This window comes from Vespa velutina, chromosome 12, assembly GCF_912470025.1.
Source record: "Vespa velutina chromosome 12, iVesVel2.1, whole genome shotgun sequence".
Taxonomy (NCBI): domain Eukaryota; kingdom Metazoa; phylum Arthropoda; class Insecta; order Hymenoptera; family Vespidae; genus Vespa; species Vespa velutina.
The window spans coordinates 1,627,088-1,647,619 of record NC_062199.1 but is presented as its reverse complement, the minus strand read 5'-3'; the positions used below and the strand labels follow the sequence as shown (position 1 = coordinate 1,647,619).

Sequence of the window (20,532 nt, the reverse complement as noted above, 5' to 3'; positions counted from 1 at the left end):
ATAATAAATACCTTTAGAATTTCTATTATATACATTTTCATTCGTTTCTTTCTCCAAACGAATAATATATATTTTTCTTATCCTTTATTTAACGTCCATTATATTCGTTTCTTTTGCTTTTACTATATTTTTTTTCTACTAATTTTTTTTTCCTTTCTTTTTTTTTTTTTTTTTTTTTTGGTTCATTTTTTATTCGATCCTCCTTTTCTTTTGCTATCGAATACGATGGATTTTTCGAAAGGTTAGAAAAAAAAACGTGATACCTTTCTTTCTCTCTTTTTTTTATAACGCTTTATTACAACCTATCGTAATTATAAAAAGTGTAAAAAAACGTTGCCGGGGATCGAAGCTGTCGTTTGAAATTTCCCGCGCTTCTCGTTGACGGTAATATAGTCATCGTTCTAACGCAACGTTGTCCAGTTACGTTCTTGAAAACGAACTACGTTTTGTGGTCGCTTAAAGTCTCATTCTAGCGCTGTCACTTCGCGCGTGTGATACCAATCTATATCGATTGCAATATTATTGTCGTTCGTTCATCAACTAGGTGAGCTAAACGTGTAATTAAGGGGAAAAGAGAAAAAAAAAAAAAATAGAAAAAAGAAAACGTAAAAAAAAATTCATAAAATAAATAAATAAATAAATAATTATTTAATATTCTTTCGTTACATAATTTTCATAATATATATTGTCATACGAGTGTTATGCCAAAATTGTCTAAGAATTCGATCACGTTGGGAGCAAGAAAATTATACAAACGGTAGATTAACTTTAATTTAATCTTTCTCTCCGATACACGGCAATAATATCTTTATTGATTTATTATTAAAAGAAATATATATATATAATAATAAATAATAATATATTCGATTATTTATACATTTTATTACCGGGAACGTGTAATATAGTTAGTCATTTATTTTTTTTTTCTTTCTTTCTTTCTTTCTTTCTTTCTTTCTTTCTTTCTTTCTCTCTCTTCCTTTACGTTCGAGAGACGTAATATGTCGGTACTTAATTCTATTACTATAGATGTCGATAACTCCGTCATCGATATATATTTCTTTATTCCGTGATCGAAAGTTTATAACGATATTTATTACTTTTTCTTTGTTTTTTTTTTTTTTTATATTTAATTTTGATACAAAAAAATAAGTTGGAATAATATAACAAGGTAATAATATTGACAATGAAATATTATTCTTTTGTCGTAAGAATTTTTCATTGTTTTTAAAAATCGATTTTTATACGTGAAACGTGATTCAATGAAATACATTGTCTCATATTAAATGTTATTATTCTCAAATCTCAGAATATCATTTTACACACATATATATATATATATATATATATATATATATATATATATATATGTACTTTTTTAATTGTATTCAATATAACGACTTAAATTTACTCGTTTAATAAAAAAATTCCTTGTCTTTTTCTTTTTCTTGTCGTTTTAATATTTTGATATTACATTTATAGTGCCAAAATGAGTCTTCCTGCTGGTAAAAGTAGTAAGGAAGGCACCAGTAAAGAAATATGCAGTTTAGACATTTCCAAGGAGACCAAAAGTTGTTTGGACAAAATTTTGGGAGATGTTGGGAAAAAGTCTGCTACTAAACAGATTATAATTGGTACAACGTCTGGATGGTAAAAAAATATATACAATGTTATTATTAATCCATTTTACATAATAAATTCGTTCTTTTGTTCTTTTTTTTTTTTTTTTTTTTTTTGTTTCCTTATTCTATTCAGGATGACAGGTTTTCTAACTATGAAAGTTGGAAAAGTAGCAGCTTTGGCTGTTGGCGGTGGTATTATTGTCTTACAGATAGCTGCGCATCAAGGATATATAAAAGTCAATTGGGATAAAATTCAAAGCAAAGCTGAGAAGTTAACGGACAAAGTAGAAGAGAAAATGACTGGGGAGGGTCCTAGATTCATAGATAAGGTGAACGTTTACTTAAGAAGATAATCCAAATATTTATGAATGTCTTTCTTCTTTGATTGATTCTTGCTGGAAACGTATATTTTGTGTTCTTATAGGTAGGAACATGGTGGAGGACAAACTCGTATGTGGCAACAAGTTTCCTTGGTGGCTTCATTATTGGCCTTGCATCATGAATCAATAAACAACATCAAAATTTTCTATGAAGATACAAATCTTGTATATTCTAATTTCTATTAGCAATGCTGTGATTCGAAGGCATTTTTTTTCTTTTCTTTTCTTTTCTTTTTTTTTTTTCATTTAAATATCATTTTTATAATAAAACTTATGAAGGTACTTCAGTATAGTTCCAGAAAGAAAAAAGAAAATTGAATCTTGAGAGAAAGACGAACAAATATTATTTTTTTTAATTTTCATATTTCACTTCTTTTTTTTTTTTCTTTTATATATATCTTATGTCTCGAAGAATATTTGAAAGTGGACTTCTGCAATTTTTATAAAAATAAGATTACTATGTTATAATAATTTTTAATCCTTGTTAACAATGAGTATATATATAACTTTGAGTGATTCGCTTAAATAAATAGAAGTCTCGGAAAAATAAAAAAGATCACATTGATAAATAACTGTTGCAGTTAAAAAAAGAAAAAATAAAAAAAAGAAAATTAACTTATTATAATAATATTTCACTATCTCAATAAAAGGTGTAATACAATGATCGTTTCATTTTACTATTTAGTTATAATCGTATTAATATAATTTTTTTAATTACATAGAAAATAAAATTCAGTCAATGCATTGCCAAGATACATTGAAACGTTTTGAAAAATCATGTATTAATAGAAACATATATGAGCAGTTTAAGAAACATATTTCTTGTTTCAGGTCGAGAGATACGTTGATAAAAAATTAGATAAAGCAGAGCAACTATTAAAGAATGGAGAATCTCGTACAAGACGTTGGTATCACTCTATAACTGGTGATTCATCTTTCAAACCCAAAGAATTCCATTTCTTCTTAGCTTCATTTACAGTAGGTCTTGCACTTGGTATTGCTACAGCGAAGTAGGCAAGAAATTGCTGCACTCTGAATGTTATTAGAAGATGTAATGTTAGTTTATTACTAAAAAAATTATTACAAACATAAGATTATAAATCACAGATATGAAAAACTGTGTTTAAGTAGCAAAATATCGTAAAAATAATTGTCAAAAATATGAAACATTACATCAAAGAAACATGACGGAGTAATTACTTAGTATTACAATATCATATGTTTTTCTTTTGTATTCACAAAACATACATAATTCAAAGAAATCCTTTCCTAATGTGAACTTTTACGACTTTTAATAACGAAAGTCATAATGTTAAAATTACTATTTGTATATCAATGACGAATTTTTTCACATTTTACTTTTATAAAAATAATACTACAAATATTCTTTTGTAGATATTTTGAAGATTGTATGACTGTCTTCAATAACTATTAGAGAGTATTCAGAATGCAGCAGCATATGTATACAGTTAAATATGCAATAGATCTTGCACAATAAAGTAGTATCTTAGTATTAATTAAGAAATCTATGAAAGTTACAAAAAGAGAACAAAAAAACCTGGAAATACAAAATATAACGACGAATTTTTTCTATACAGATACTTAAAATATTTAAGTCTAGTAGTAATATAGAATAATAGTGTGCAAAAACTTTTTCTTTTTATCCATCTTTACTTAATTATTAGTATTATTATATTTGAATCGTGTAGATTTGATAGAAAAAATATCGTCAAAAAGGAAAAAAAATTGATAGCAGATCTGCTAAAGCATAACAAAAATATTAAATAAGTTGGTACATATATATATATATATATATATATCGTACATTCAAGCTTATTATTTAATTTTCTCATATAAATACATTACAGATAGTACTTGTAATGTAATTTATGAAAAACAAAATGAGATCTGAAGTATCTTAAATTATTCAGTCATAATTAAAATCGTTATATAATATACTGCCATTTTCTAATTTACATTAGTGATAATGGTATGTACTGTCTTATGGTTACAAATGTATCCTGATGAATAATATGAGATATTCATTTTATTTAATATTATACATTATAATATGGTATTATTATTGATTTAATATCACTAGTCGATAAAAATAAAAATAAATAGGACAATATATACATTGGTACATAAAATTATAATTTGTATAAAATATTACCTTCGTTTATTCAATTTTATACAAGTTTTTAAAATTGTTTCAAGCACTGCATTATAATGGCTCTTAATCGTCTTCTGATTTTTTGATCGCCATTACAAAAGATATGCGTAGAATTATCTCCTATTTGAATTAAAGTATCCTCATCTTGCTAAAAAAGATAATAATAAAATTATTTTAATTGATAAATTAAAATCAAATATTGATATTAAGAGACATTATGATGATAATACCAAATGAATACTAGTAGAGGTAGGACTATGTTGTAATTTAGCACCTAATATTCCTTCCTGATTAAGTTTTTGAAGCAATTCTTGAGGATCCAATACACCATATTCGTGCTTTCTTTCCTTAAGAATTTCTTCTTTTATTGGTGCTGGTGATCCTGAAGATCCTTTACGTTTACAACTAGGTCTATCTTCTATGTTCTATACAAATAATATTTCATTATAAAAAAAAAGCTCTTATTTGTTTCATATATACGAGTATATATGTATACATATATATATATATATATATCTTTTCTTTGTATTGACATTCTTTTTTTCTATTGGTACCTTTATTGTATATACATTATCTTTGACTTCTAATTCACCAGTAACCGATGCTAGACTTAATCCAGGTCTAATCTCATTTAAAATAATATTTCCAGCTAAGTCGGGCTCAATAAATACACGTCCCTTTTTACGTTTCAGAGGTAATTTTATAACTTCGCCTCGTTTGAAAGTAATCAATGGTTTTTCCTTGGAAAAGAAAAAAAGAAAAGAGAAAAAAAAAGAAAAGAAAAACATTTGAAATTATTTATTTAATGGATATAAAATTATCGGAAAAAAAAAAAAAAAACAAAAAACTGATTAAAAAAACTTACTCCAACAGGTTCAATAACAAGATCCGTTCTATGTGGTGCAGTTATTGGTGGTTGGGTATAACATTCGGGAATAACTAAAGTTTCTGGTTTCAAATCTCTAATCAATTTATTAGCTTGAGTAAAATTAAGAGACGTATCTATTGGACAATGAACTGCTTTCATTGCCAGTGGTTGAAATGGTGCAAGTGCATCCAAATAAGGAAAATCAGGTTCTGCAATAGAAATGAAATAGTTTTTATAAGGGATATAGAATTTTATATATCAATTTCTATTTCAATTCATTATTTATCAATACCTGTGAAAATGATTGTGTGCTGTGGATTATTACCCCACAATTGAACAAAATGTACAGCATCTCCAAATCTTAAACTAGGATGTCCACAAAAAATAACACAAGGTTGCCTATAATCCGAACTAAATCCTTCCGCGTACGTAGAAGTATAATGCTTGAGTCTTGCATTTTTTACAAGAAACGCATGAGGAAAAGGCTCTTCCGGTAGATAGACTTTATTTTGTTTATTTGTTGAAAGCCTGAAACAATCGAATTAATTTAATAAATATGAAATAATTAATTCGAATAATTTACAATAGTTCAATCGTACCATTCGGCCAAAATATTTGAATACGCCAAAGAAGTTTCGGCCACGGGTGATATAAAAAAAAGAGGTACTTGTGAAAATCCAGATTTATCCAAATGAGTACTAAGACACTCAAACAAATCGTATACCACACCCGAAGGATAACATGGTATTAAAACACATCCGCCTGATCTGAGTGTCATAGCTGCAATAAGTATTATATCATATATATTTGTATATAAGAAATTAAATGTGTACTTTATACTTACCAACAGTCATACACAATTCACCAAGCATTGTGTCTGGATTTGCGGTTGGTGTTTGAGTTAAACCTGTTAGTATTAACATGTTAGCATGTTTCAATGTAGCTTGTTCCATAGGTCTTGGATGAGTAGTTAACGTCGATGAACCGCTTACAAATGCAACCTTTTCGTGATCGCATGATATCAACCAATTACTACTGCCTAAACAATATCCAGAACTTATAGGCGTAACTGTCAATGCCCCGTATATATCCTGGAAAAAAATAACTTATTTTTATATCACATTATTATACAATAATAGCATATGTAAAATTTCCTTTTTCCTTTTTTTTTCTTTTTCTTTTTTTTTTTATTTTTATTTTTTTTTTTTTATAATATTCCGATTACCAATTTTTGATCGTATCCAACTAATTGAATATTTGACAAAGCAGAATTTATAGCAGACAACGAATATATATGCCTCCATGATTTTGGCTTAAGTGCATCAGCTAAAGGAGGAGGTAATATATGTAATAATTCTTTCCAATGCTTAGCCAAAGTTGCTCTAGGTGTCTGTTCTATAAATTCTACTAATTCTTCCATAAAAAATCTTCCAATTTGTAATGTTGGTTCGGTAGCATAAATCACTCCTTTAAAACCAGTACCTTCCGTTACAAATGGTAATGCAAGCATACAAGTATAATTAGATATTAAAATGGCATCGATTTCTGAAAAATCTATTATTTTTTCAAGAGGTGGAGAAAATTCTGGTGTTGAATCAACAAATACTCTTCCACAGCATTCTTTTAATTCCTGAAATCACATATATTTTGTTATTATGTGTTCTGGAACATAATTATATATTTCACACGTATTTATTAAACAAACCCCTTCAATTTGCCAATCTTGATGATTATCTCTTGGAAGCCAAGTTGGTAAGGAATTAAATTTTGCACTAGGAACCATAGGTAATGGCATAAAATGTAAAATAGATTGCATGCTTAATCCACAATCCAACATTAAGGTGATTCCTTTGAAACTTAGAACAAGACATGGCTTTGTTGGTTCACTTGACAAGCAATACTATATGATAAAAAATAATAAAAGAAAATATATATACATATAAATAATAAATAATCTTTCAAAGATAATAATTATTCATATATAATTTGAAAAAATATTATATATATAATATTAAAATCATAATTACCAATTTCATTATTGTAATTGATTTTGGATTTATTTTCAAGTCTTATCGTTCAAAGTGCATTCGTGTTTATACAGGTCATTGAAGCATCAAGTTCGACTTAACCTTTCCAACGCGATACATAACACGTATACATTGGAACTTTCCTTTCGTAATAATTATATTCAACTATAATATACAAGCTATTGTTTATAGTATCGAAAAAATCATTTTCTCAATACGCCTTTCGATTATTTTAATATCAATAATAATTTTAACACAATGTGCGAAGTTAAAGTTCTGTTTAATGGATACTCCGAGCAATTGGATGATAGAATAATGTGCGCTAATTGTTCGTGTACCTTAATAAAAGGTCCAAAATTAATTATTGTTGATACTATGACTGCTTGGGATCAGAAGAAAATTTTGGAAGGTAACTATTACAAAGGGCCGATTAATCATAGATATAAGTATATTTAAGAAGGAAAAAAAAAAAAATCGATCAACGCATGATTTTAGCTCTTAGTCGTGAGAATGTAACACCAGCAGAAATTGATTATGTTGTATGTACACACAGTCATCCTGATCATATTGGAAATAATAATTTATTTACCAATGCAGAGCACATTGTAGGCCATTCTGTACAACATGGTGATTTGTTTTATGAAGAAAATCTTAAAAATGGTATGTTTTGAATTAACAGAAAATAACTTTAATTATATATATATATATATATATATATATATATATATATATGTATATATATGTATATAAATATATATATATATATATACATATATATCATGCATTAATATTATTTCATTTGTAGAAGAATATATTCTTTGCGAGGGAGTTAAAGTTCTTGCAACACCAGGACATACATCAGAAGATATTACTGTATTAGTTCAAACTAATATTAATGGTCGATCTAGTTGCGTCGCTATTACAGGTTTTTGTTTTTATAATTATTATGAGTTTTGTACTATATAATTAATACTCTCATAAGATTTCATTCTGACATTTAAGATATATTTCAGGTGATCTGTTTGAAAAGGAAGAGGATATTGTAAATCCATTAATTTGGAAAAGTCTCGGTCAAAATGATTTACAAAAAGTTCAATCTTACATGCGCTCTCGTATAATTAATCTTGCTGATTTTATAGTACCTGGACATGGTCCGATGTTTTCTGTTACAGATAAAATGAGGCAAATCGTTGACAGTCAAGTGATTAAATGATTCTGCAATTAAAAACGAAACCATTTAATTCGACGATTAAATTCAACCACGCTAATCGTTTACAATCTTATTTATTTTTACAAACATTTTATTAAACATTACATAATGAAGTACATGGTATCACAACATTATTATTTGTATATATTTTTATAATGACAATTGCATGCCAAATTATATGTATAAACAAGAAAAGAAGTACAATGCGCTAAGGGCATATTGACCATTGGCTTGTGTAATGTATATTAAAATAACTTTCTATATAGGAAATTGAAAATCATTTATAAAAAGAATACAAATTAAATATGTTTCCGACATATTCGCACTTAGAATTTAAGCTATGTGTAAATGTTCACAGCCAACATCAAAAATTAACGATTTATATATTTGCATTTATCATTTTATAAGTTTTACATATTCATTTTTGTCAATAATGAATAGAATCTTTTACTTCTGAGAAAAAAAAAAAAAAAAAAATTACACTAATATACTAAGTTATATTATCCATATATGAAAAAAATAATGTTAATTATTATATATCATATATAAGAATTATTACTGCATTTATTTCTAGTTTAATATACTTTCTTTAAAAAAAAAAAAATAAATAAAAAAAAATAAATAAAAAAAAAAATAAAATAAAATAAAATAAAATAAAAAAAAATAAATAACATAAATAAATAAATAAAAAAAAAATAAAATAAAATAAAAAATAAAAAAAAAAAATAAAAAAAAACAAACAGACAAAAAAAGAAAAAAGAAAACACAAAAAACAAAAAAAAAATATTCACCGTGGTTGAAGTATTATTAAGAATGTTCACAACTCTAATGTATTAGCTTAAATATGCAGATCAAAAATTGATACATTTTACAAATGATATTCCTACACTTTTAACTAATGCTTTTCTTTTTCTAACATTGTTTCAAGTCGGAGAACGAATTTATCTATCATAATCTTATATGTATAAAATGTATCATATATAATAAACAAATTATAATGTAAAAGGTATTTACTGTGTATCTTGTTATGTAGAATGCCCTGCACTCGACATAGAAAAATGATCATCTTTTTAACAGCAAAATCAATTTGCTGAATGGTAATTTTATAAAAAACTTAGATTTAATTTCACATCTAGACACATTTTAATGCTTTTATATTAAACAGATAAGATTATAGAATATTATTACATATATGCAAAAGATTTTTATATAATAATAAAAGTATACCAGGACCTCCACTGAATAATTAAAATGAATTGATACACAAATGGTGTATTAGGAATAACGTTTATGCCAGTTTCTTTTTTTTTTATTACAGTTTTATTCTAATATATATATATATATATATATTTTTTTTTTTTTTTATTATATATCATTTTAGGAAATAGTTTTAATATAAGTTAAAAATTTCTCCAACAAAAATTTGACTGGACATAAGCAGTGTTTTTGGCAATCATTAGAACTTTCCTATCGTTTAAGCATTATGGATTCATTAAAATAACATATTTCTCCGTCGCATATTCAATAATACATATTAGCAAGAGATTAAAGTAATTTTCAATATTATGTAATTTTTATAAATGTCTGCCGATCAAACCTGGCAGGGCGACGCGTGTGTGCAGTGGTAGTGGTCCCGGACTAACTTCTCCTGTCACTGTTCCCAGCTGTTCCGCAAAGTATTAAATACATCAAGAATTTACTTGAAATTCTTATTAATTATTTAATATTATACATTGGCCACATACATCAGCATAATCATTTTCACATTCAACAGAGCGAACGTGAAGTGTAAAGGATTGTATTTACAAAAAAAGTATAATAATTGTTCTATTAACGTTTGTTTAAAGAAATTTAATAACAAATTTTCATTATCAATGGTAAGATAATGTCTAGTTGTTTTCATTTTGTTGATTATCGTCAATCAATTTATTGTGCAATTAAGCCTAAATGGTCAATAAGTTATTATACTTACTAACATATTAAAATTATTATATTATGGAAAATAAAATAATTCATTTTTATTATATTTCACATAATTGCACTTACGAACATAGAGGACTAAATCAAATATATAATATGTACAAACCAGACATTACCTAATGCTTAATAATATAGGTGTATTTAATCGCACAAATAAATATTATCAAGGACAGAAGATTTAAAAAACATATTCATTAATGTGTATTGTGTGTTGGACGCCATATGTTTGTCTGTGAAGAAATCAAAATAAAAAATATACTGCTTAAATTAAAATATATGGAAAGAAAAAAAAAAACAAGTTAGATCTTTAGTTCGTTAATATTTTTTACAATCACAATATTGATGTGTATCACAGAAGAATCAAACATAAATAATTTATATACTTAAAAAATACATGTCAACATGTATATAAACAATAATAATAAAACGAGAGATTATCGACGAATTATATTAATTATAAATTCATAATTAACATAATTATCATTGTTATTATATTAATAATTGCGCAAAATAATAATCTTTTTATATTATTAAAGTTTTTTTTTACTAGATACTGTCTAAACGTTAAAAAAAGAAAATATAATAAAATTTGGATAAAAATTAAAAATATAAATATCGTGTACAATTAAAGTCGATAATACAAAAATTATGATAAAACCTCATGGGCAACTTTTACCAAAATTTTAGGAATAAGCTTGTTATTTATGCAACTTAAAGAAGCATATCATAAGAGAGAGAGAGAGAGAGAGAGAGAGAGAGAGAGAGAGAGAGAGAGAGAGAGAAAATGTTAATACAAATAAATAGCATAATAAATCTTTACTAACTATTAAAAGTAATTATTTGCATGAAAAGTATTGTTATTGCTCTCATACAACATATCATTACATGAAATTTGTAAAAGCATCTTTCTTTCGAGGATTCTCTATGCAACAGAAATCTGTTTGAATGATTGATACTGACACAGAATCAAATAGCAAAAAATGCAAAAGTGTATAAATTAATACTATTTATATGACATTCCTTGCATGATATTCAAGCCTGAGATGAAAAAGATATTATTTTTATCAGGCGGCATGCGAAAATATTAATAAACTAGATTATTGATAAATTAGATTAGAACAAGGAAAAAGAAAAAAAGAACAAAAGAAAAAAAAGATAATAATAAAAAATAAAAAATGAAAAAAAAAAAAAAAAAAAAAAAAAAAAAAAAAAAAAAAAAATTAAATTCAGTCAAAATCTCTAAAACATAAAAAAAAAAAAAAGAGAAAATTAAATAATATAAAGTAAAGCAGGAACTGTGTACTAGAGTTTCTTGGAATAATTTTTTATTCTTTTTTTCTCTTTACTTTTTTTAATTACTTAAACAGAGAGATATTTTTAAATGCTACTTCTGAACAACATTAAAATTGTTTATAAGAAATGTTGATTTAATCGATAAACTCTCGTACACACAAGACTTACTGCATTTTAGGCATATTTTACTAACAATAAATATATGGAAAATTATGTTTAATGTTCAGTGTAATTATATATGACTTCTATGTAAATCAAATTTAAAAAGAATATTTGAATACAGAGAATATAAAAGAAGAAGAATATGTGTATATACACCAGAACATTTAGACGTTCAGTACTACCTATCGTATTAATACTTTCTCAAAAATCACAAGGTATTACTTATATATGCTTACTGATACAGACAAAGATCTTAATGACTAAATTATTTACTCCTCTTTTTCTTTTTTATATAACTTATATCAATGTTATGCTTGTACTATTATTCAGGAAGCTGACAAAGACATAAGTCTAACAGTTATATGTTAAATAACAAATAACTTGATAATCATGTATATTTCAACATTTACATCATTGAAAATGTTTTCGCCTATGAGAAAGAGAGAAATCTTATCGAATCGTTTTTTTACCCATTCTATTAATATTATTTTCATTATTCTTTACAAAAAAATGAAGAAAAAAAATGAAGAAAAAAAATGAAGAAAAAAAAAAGAAAGAAAAAAAAAATGAAAAAGAAAGAAAGAAAAAGTAAAATGAATGAACAAAAAAGATCTAATGAAAAAATGGAGGAAAAGAAAAAATGAAAATTCTTTATACTAGTTGAAAGAAAATGTTAAATTACTTTTTCTGAATTGCACATTGCAAATCACTTGAAATTTAACTGATCAAAAAATTATTATTTGATTGGCTTCTTTGCTGTTATAATGTTCGTAACGGAATAAATCCTTCCATTCCGATGATTCTTAAGTCTTCATCATCATCATCCTCATCATCATCATCATCATCATCATCATCATCATCATCATCATCATCATCATCATCATCATCATGATTTCTTTTTCTCTAAAAAACCGTTAATATCGCAATCAAATGTGAACTATAATAAATCGCTTGTAAATGCTGACAAACCACTGGACAGAAGCATAAATAAATTGAAAGCATTTATAAAGCAATTTCGGCGAAATGCTCTAGTTACATCAAGACAAAAGATATTTTTTTATTTCTCCCCCCCCCCCCATCCCATCGAGAGACATTAAACATAATTTTCTAGATGCAGAAATAAAATATATACATGTATAAGATAAAATATTTATCTTTGATAGCAATAATTTTAAATATTTATAAAAACAAACAAATAAATATTGCAATATATAGGCAAATAAATATTGATCCGTTAACATTTTAATACAAGCCATGTGTTAATTTATAATGCAAGCTACCAATAAAAAGGACTTTACATTTATCAGAAAACATATCATATCAGAAAACATACAGATATTATATGTGTTTCTTAATTACAATGGCTTTTCAATAAATGTATTGTTATATCATGTATATGTATTTTATAACCATATATATGTATAAATATATATGTATATGTATATATATATGGCTATATTTCGTTAGTATTGCTATGATAAATATACAGTGAAATGTGATAAACCAAATAGTGATACACACATTTCTTCATGGTAATACTTAGTTTTTCTTTTTTGTATGATTATTAAAACATTACCATTAATCGAAATGTTATTTTAGTATTAAAAAATTTAGCATCGGTTAGTACATGTCTACGTTTTTATTTTTTTTTTCTTTTTTTTCTTTTCTTTTCTTTTTTTTTTTTTTTTTTTTTTTTTTTTTTGCACAGAATATTTTCATAAAAAATATCTTTTAGTGCAAAATAGTACCTTATATAAGGTAGAGATCAAAATTTTATTCGTTTAAAATACTTTTATCATTTTTGAGATATTGATTCATATAGTCATACTCGTATAACTATAGAACTTATATTTTTATTTTAATATCATCATAAACGATGAAAATATTTTAAACGAACTTAATTTTTTACCTCATTTTCTATATATTTTAATAAACTTGATTATGTATATCACCATTTCTTGCCCAAATAGAAAAGTTAGTCCCGCATGCATATAGATTTATCAACACATTTTATATGAAAGAGTCGTGGATACGTTAATTAATAAATTATCTATGTAGAATATAATATTATTTATCTACAGAAAACGAAAAAAAAAGAGGAAAAACGAAGCAATTATTATTACTTTTTTTTTTTTTTTTTGATTCTCTGATACTTCCATATAAAATTAAGAACTTGTGTTGTACATGTTAATTAAATATTCATGTATAAAAGTCTTATGGGATAACAATGAGGTTTAGTAGAGTAGTAAGTACATATGAATGTGGCTTCAGAAACGCAAACCCATTGAAACTGATACATAACATATATACGCGAAATACATATTTTTACAGAGGCTAGAGAGAGATATTAGAAATAAGATTTCTTGTGTTATTTCTATCTTCTATGTAAGTTAAGAATTACGTATGGTTCATCAAAGTTAGTGACATCAGTGCTGTTAGGTTGATAGCACGGGTTAACTGTGTAATTGAGATTAGGTTGATGGAAACTCACCGGCTGTACGTTTGTCCTTCTTCTTTCCATTTCACGATCTTCCAGACAAAAGTCAGAATCTGAATCAATTTTTCTTGAAACATCATCCTAATGTAACAGAGAGTGACAGAGAGAGAGAGAGAGAGAGAGAGAGAGAGAGAGAGAGAGAGAGAGAGAGAGAGAGAGAGAGAGAGAGAGAGAGAGAAAGAGAGAAAGAAAAAAAGAAAGAGAGTAATATTATTTAAATAATTATATACTTAAATCTTTAAAATATATTTTATACCTGTGTCATTTGTTGTGTCGTTGTAAGAATCCTTGCTAACGGACCACAACACACTGGTAATGTTTCTAACAAGGTAGGCCTGGAGTGTGTTAATAGTGGTTTCATATATCGTGTGTCAAAATCACCCCATATTCTAGCGAGCAATGCTTTCTCATTAGGTTTTGCACCGGTTGGCACTGATCCATCCTGCATAGAATTATACTGTGAAATTTGAATAACATTTTTGTTATCCACCCTGTATGATTATATAATAAATTTCTTCTAAGTTATAAAAATAATTAATACTTATTATTTCATACATTAAATTGTAATTAAAAGTAATGCAATAGTTATAAAGTATTACGTTGTAAAATATTTTGGCTATATGATCATACAATTCAAATCGAATCTTTAAAAATTCTATATAATTTTTATTTTAAATATAAAAATTAGTCCTTTCTTAATTTTATATTACGGATATCGCTTCGTTGATTGTTACATTCAAATTATATTGTTTGTCATTAAAACATGCTCATAACATTTATCTTTTGATTCTTTAGTTATGTATGTATGTATGTATGTATGTATGTATGTATGTATGTATATATATATATATATATATATATATATAAATATATATTTACATAAAAGATATTGAAAGAGTTACAAGTTTAAAAAAAAATTTTTTCAATTTACTACAATTTTTCAGATTGCACGTTAAAAGTACTTTTTAAATTAAATCTCATTTGGTGTGTGTGTGTGTGTATATATATATATATATATATATATACACACATTTTGTTAATAAAAATTTGTTTACTTTCTCTGTATCACTACCTTGACATACAGAATGGATAACAAAAGTAACAACTTTAAATAAAAATAAAAAGCACATGCAGATAGCAAACGTTTTAAGTAATTATTTATTTCATAAATTTATGTTGCAATATAATTGAAAATTGTGAAGAAGCAGCATTATTGTAGAAAGATTTTTAATCTATTACGTTAATCTATTGTATGTATTTAATTATTAGTTATATATAACTGTCACATGCAAAATGTAAATTAGCATGAAATATTTAATTAACTTCATTAATTATTCCAATAAGATTCAATATTAATTTTGTGTATGTGCATGTGTATTTATGATTCTAATTGGTAATTGTTATTTTTTTGTGCATGAAATAATTAATAGATTTATATACTTTATGCGATATAATTATTATTCTATTAATATTCACAAAATTGCAAAGAACCTTTAAATTTCTGTGCAACATACCGGAGGACTTCTTTCCCTACGCATGTCCAGATCGCCAAAGCCACCTTCGCCACCAGACTATCAATGTATCAATATTAGCAAGTTAAACAACTGTATTTTCTAAATTAATTATTAAAAGTGCAATTATCCATAAATATTAATAAGATATTAATTTTATAATGTTATCTGCATGCTGCGTAACTGAACCGAAATTAAAGGAAAAATACAAAAATAGAAAATGAAAAAGTAAAAAACAAAAACAAAAAAAAAATAATAATAATAATAATAATAAATAAAAAAAATTAAACTAATACATGCTGTTAAAATGAAATAAAAATATGAAAGTGAACAGATTTTTTTTTTATCCTAATAATTAAGATCTATAAATAATTAATAAACTCATAAAAGATTTTTAATAATAATGAAGAATTAAAAAATTTACAATCTATAATAATGTATTCTACAACGCATGTAAAAAAAAAAAAAGAAAAAAAAAAAAAAAAAATCTAAATCTAAAAAGAACTTTTGGATTTCATGTATAATTTTACAATCTGGGATAGATTTAAAAGTTATGATTTTATACGCATGAAATAATATTGAAATATAAATTTAATGAAATAGTACACACCTCCATGGTGTCCAGTGAATTGTACACCTGGATGAATAAGATACAATGAAAGAATAATGTAAACATGATGCAAGTTAAAGCTGTCATGCATAGATGCTTCTACATCTTAATAATTGAATTCTAAAGGACAAGTTTTTATATTTCTCTAAGTTATGTATACATTGTACGACTATACATATATATCTTGTAACAAGTATTGTAATTTGTACAACTGTATTTTACAGAGTTACTAAGATCTACAACAGCGTATAGGGCGAGAACAAAAAAATATGCTAGAGTTTATTATCAAATGAAATACTATATGATAATAAGCAAATTGTATGTATACTAAAAATGATTAGACAATGATAGCAATACTATTTTTTTTCTCTTTTTTTTTAATATCAATGTAAAAAATTATCACTTGTATTTTAGCTGCAAATTCCATAGAATTATATGAAGCTATTTTTTTCCTTTTTCTTTGACTATTTTTTTTTTTTTTTTTTTCAAAAATGAAATAAAACAATTTAAGGAACATTTTCATTCGAATATTTATAATATCACACGAAGTAATTTATTGATTTAAACATTATTAAAATATTGGATTTATTATATCATAACAACATTATGAGGTATGAACACAAAATTAAATTAGATTGAATAAATTTTAATGTACTTACACTACGTACTCCATTTTGTGATAAACCTTCTATTTCTTCATCTACACCGACACTATAAAAAAAGAAAAAAAAAAAAAAAAAAAAAAAAAAAGGAAAAATAAGGATAATGTTATTAGTATTAAAAATAAAAAAAGAAAAAGGAGAGAAAGAAAAAAAAAAAAAAAAGAAAACGGATATCGAATAACTATACCATACTTACGGTATATTAAACCAACTTAAAAATTGAGTCGTTGCACCACCTTGTAAAATTACTGTCAAGATCACAATTAAACTTGTCGTAGTTAACATGGCTTGTCTAGCACCTGATACAGTATTTCTAATTGCAAGAGCAAAACTCATGGCTCCGCGTAAACCGGCGAAGAAAAGCATGTGTTGATAATTCATTGAAATTTTTGGTTTTCTTGCTAAATTCAATATGAATGATAATGGATAAACATTTGCAGCACGTCCTAACAGAGCACAAAGCTATTGTATTGTAGTTAAGGATATTATTACATATGTAATTATATACATATTACAATTTTATATTCATAGATTTAAAGAAGGATACAAAGCCAGCAAAGATGAAGCCTGGATCAAAGTGATGTTTTGGAAAGGTAAACATCGAAACGCCTATATAACTGAATATAAAATTTTCAGCTAAGAAATTTAATAATTCAAAGAGATGTTTTGTCCGTTGACGAGAATCTGGGCTTAAATTATTATACGTATAATGTGCTTGGCAAATGCCACAAAATAAAACGGCGACCACACCTAAAATTGCAATATAACATTATTTATATTTTTTACAAAAAAGAATTTGTATCGTTTTTTTTTTTTTTTTTTTTTTTTTTTTTACCTGTAAGATCTGAAGCTTCAGCAATTAAAAATGTGCTATAAGACATTAAGACAAATAGAGCCGATTCTAAAAGTGGAAAATCTCTAACTCTAGTAAATTTGGTTAACAATGCAGTAATACATCCCATAGTGGCACCAATGAATAAGGATAAACTAAAAATACAAACAAAATCGCCAAATGCTTGAAAGAATGCTACCGTTTCGAATCCCCCAGATCCAGATTGGTAACGTTCACCATAATTTTGTATTGAACTGAAACAGAAAAGAAGGTACAACATATTTCTTTGTATTTAATATTTTAAATTAACATTAAAATGAAAAAATTTTAATGTTAACAAAAAGAAAAAAAGAAATATATATATACATATATATATATATATATACATATACATACCCACTGAGAACAATAGCAACTGCATCGTTAAGTACACTTTCTCCAAATACTAAAGCATATAAGTTAACATCTACATGCAGATCGTTAAAAATAGAAATTATTGTCAGCGGATCTGTCGGAGATATCAGAGCACCAAAGTATAAAGTATCCAAAAATGTAAATGATGTAGAAAGATGTGGTATTAATTGTACGAAGGCATACATCAATGCTCTGAAAAGAAAAACATGATTCATACTAATTAGGTCAGAATACTCAATGAGAGTTTTACTATCATGTTTACAAAGTATTGTTTTCTCTCTCTCTCTCTCTCTCACTTATTTTAACATGATAACTTAAGTACAGATAGCAGATAAACATAATCAATTGACCTATGGATAATAAAGTTATCAAAAACAACAGACAGACCAAACAATGTTAAAAAAAATTCAAGTACATCAATGAGACAATAAATTTCACAGGATCATATACTATGAATAATTACCCAATGACAAATGCTGATATTGATGTTCCAAGTAAAGCATACATTAAAATTGCTCCTAAATTCCTAAAGAAATATTTCTGAAACAGTATAATAATATATATATATATATATATATATAATAAGTATAATTTATTCATTAATTATATTATTATACATAATAAAAATATTAATTAATATTATTTACCCTTTTCAAACTATATCCAGCATGAAAAATTATTGGTGGCAGTATAATATTAAAGAATATTTCCGGATCGAAAGTAGCCTGTAATAAAGACGAGATATATTATAAAAATAAATAATATTAATTATAATAAAATATTTTCAAAGTTTATAAAAGTTTACCTTCAAATCAATCTCATTGTCCTCTTTATAAATTTCTCCACGAAAAGTATAAGCAAATGTTTCATTTTTAATTACACCGCCACCTTTGTCTTCAGGAAAACGCAACCATAATGTATCTGGAGGAACTGATTGATTATATTTACTACTGTTATCTGGTACAACTGGCATATGCAGTATAGCACTATTTGTTGTAAATCCATAACGAATGATAGCTCCTATGATCAACCCTAAAAAAAAAAAAAATATATATATATATATATATACAATATATACAAAGTACAACAGTATATAATAAGTACAAAGATTATTTATGGCACTAAACGCTTAACTGAACAATGAATACATTGAACATATATTAAAATACAGGAGCAATTATATTCTTCCTTATATAATATGTTCAAATGCAAAATGACTTATACAATCTATTACCTAATCAAGTATATTATTCTGTTTTTTTTTTTTGTTTTTTTTTTTTTTTACATTTCCTTTTATGATTCAATGACAAAATATTGTTTACTCTTTTATATAAGACTGAAAATAATACTTGATGCATCAGTACAAGGTCTTTCAAAAAAGGAATATATAAGTGAAAAAAACTAATGCTCTATCAACAATTCTAACAAAAAATATTAATTGATTAATTTATAATTATAGTTATAATATTATATCGACAATAATTTTTTATTATTATAACAAATTGTAATATCGATTATTTTGTTAACAATGATATTATTGAAAATAGAGAGAGAGAGAGAGAGAGAGAGAGAAAAAGATTTAATAAAAATTATCCAATATAAATAAATATATACGGATAAAAATGTCGAGGGACAATAATGATGGAATTTATGAAAATTACGACGTAGTTTTGTTGTTCCTTATTGCATAATGGTATCATTAAAATATTTATATTTCGCATAAACCGCAAATCATCTCAATGCCTATGACATTTGACAGTAAATTGACAATAAAATTTGAAAGTATATTTAACGTTCGTTAACACTCGTCACATTGTTTCTTTCTCTTTTGTTAAATATCAATCAGCATTGATGATAATATTAAATCAACAATTAAATGTTTTGATTAATGGTAAAATGTATTATTCTTACCATAAATGACAGCTAGACCAGTTTCATGGAGGAATCTTAGTCGACGATGCTTGAATGTCCATATAGTTAATACAGTTAATATTAACAAAAATGTATAAAGAAGGAGATTTAAACTATCAAGTCTATGTAATAATTGAGCTTTAGCATCTAACTCAATATCTGTCGCTGCACCGTCGCATGAATTTAACAGGAAAATAGAGAAAATTATATAAAATAAAATACGTATACCACATTCAACTGCCATTTTCACTTTTCTGATATTTTCTAACGTAGTATCAGTATGACCAACTTTTACGATTGAATTCTTGACAAAGTTTAAATACATACATGTGCATATCATGCGTGTCATGAACGTCGAGAAAGTAACTAGAGAGGGAACTGTG

The 20,532-nt window shown here is 25.6% G+C and overlaps 4 protein-coding genes across 19 annotated transcripts; 2 read left to right on the top strand and 2 right to left on the bottom strand.

The window, feature by feature from the left end:
- Positions 1–401: 401 nt before the first annotated feature.
- LOC124953253 (FUN14 domain-containing protein 1A) lies at positions 402–5,207 on the top strand. 5 transcript variants are annotated; one of them, XM_047504353.1, is made up of 6 exons: positions 559–757; positions 1,151–1,168; positions 1,480–1,647; positions 1,753–1,948; positions 2,831–2,977; positions 5,046–5,207. In XM_047504353.1, exons 1-6 carry the CDS (start codon positions 702–704, stop codon positions 5,052–5,054), a joined length of 594 nt encoding a protein of 197 aa, XP_047360309.1. In that variant the 5' UTR covers positions 559–701; the 3' UTR covers positions 5,055–5,207. The 5 variants fall into 5 exon arrangements, with proteins under 5 accessions (XP_047360310.1, XP_047360309.1, XP_047360307.1 ...); XM_047504351.1 differs by lacking the exon at positions 5,046–5,207 and having other exon boundaries at positions 560–757; positions 2,831–3,100; XM_047504355.1 differs by lacking the exons at positions 2,831–2,977; positions 5,046–5,207 and adding an exon at positions 2,044–2,663 and having other exon boundaries at positions 560–757.
- Positions 4,072–7,703, bottom strand: LOC124953251 (integrator complex subunit 9). The gene is made up of 10 exons (XM_047504348.1): positions 7,068–7,703; positions 6,746–6,940; positions 6,266–6,670; positions 5,885–6,131; positions 5,640–5,820; positions 5,333–5,568; positions 5,038–5,249; positions 4,727–4,912; positions 4,403–4,597; positions 4,072–4,320 (listed from the first exon to the last, which is right to left on the bottom strand). The coding sequence occupies exons 1-10, from the start codon at positions 7,074–7,076 to the stop codon at positions 4,201–4,203; spliced, it is 1,986 nt and encodes a 661-aa protein (XP_047360304.1). The 5' UTR covers positions 7,077–7,703; the 3' UTR covers positions 4,072–4,200.
- LOC124953252 (metallo-beta-lactamase domain-containing protein 1) lies at positions 5,393–8,867 on the top strand. Of its 2 annotated transcripts, none has more exons than XM_047504349.1 (6): positions 5,393–5,533; positions 5,629–6,792; positions 7,142–7,476; positions 7,563–7,727; positions 7,873–7,992; positions 8,081–8,867. In XM_047504349.1, exons 3-6 carry the CDS (start codon positions 7,326–7,328, stop codon positions 8,278–8,280), a joined length of 636 nt encoding a protein of 211 aa, XP_047360305.1. In that variant the 5' UTR covers positions 5,393–5,533; positions 5,629–6,792; positions 7,142–7,325; the 3' UTR covers positions 8,281–8,867. The 2 variants fall into 2 exon arrangements, with proteins under 2 accessions (XP_047360305.1, XP_047360306.1); XM_047504350.1 differs by having other exon boundaries at positions 5,629–6,825; positions 7,665–7,727.
- Positions 8,868–9,091: 224 nt separating this feature from the next.
- LOC124953250 (sodium/hydrogen exchanger 6) lies at positions 9,092–20,513 on the bottom strand. Of its 11 annotated transcripts, none has more exons than XR_007102176.1 (15): positions 20,150–20,513; positions 19,044–19,270; positions 18,886–18,963; positions 18,702–18,778; positions 18,221–18,430; positions 17,828–18,078; positions 17,540–17,742; positions 17,189–17,454; positions 16,990–17,041; positions 16,331–16,357; positions 15,724–15,780; positions 14,466–14,666; positions 14,204–14,290; positions 12,395–12,615; positions 9,092–10,487 (listed from the first exon to the last, which is right to left on the bottom strand). XR_007102176.1 is itself a non-coding variant. In XM_047504343.1 (14 exons), the coding sequence occupies exons 1-14, from the start codon at positions 20,496–20,498 to the stop codon at positions 10,399–10,401; spliced, it is 2,202 nt and encodes a 733-aa protein (XP_047360299.1). In that variant the 5' UTR covers positions 20,499–20,513; the 3' UTR covers positions 9,092–10,398. The 11 variants fall into 11 exon arrangements, 4 of the variants coding, with proteins under 4 accessions (XP_047360299.1, XP_047360303.1, XP_047360302.1 ...); XR_007102177.1 differs by having other exon boundaries at positions 9,092–9,941; XR_007102178.1 differs by having other exon boundaries at positions 14,466–14,651.
- Between the last annotated feature and the right edge of the window lie 19 nt (positions 20,514–20,532).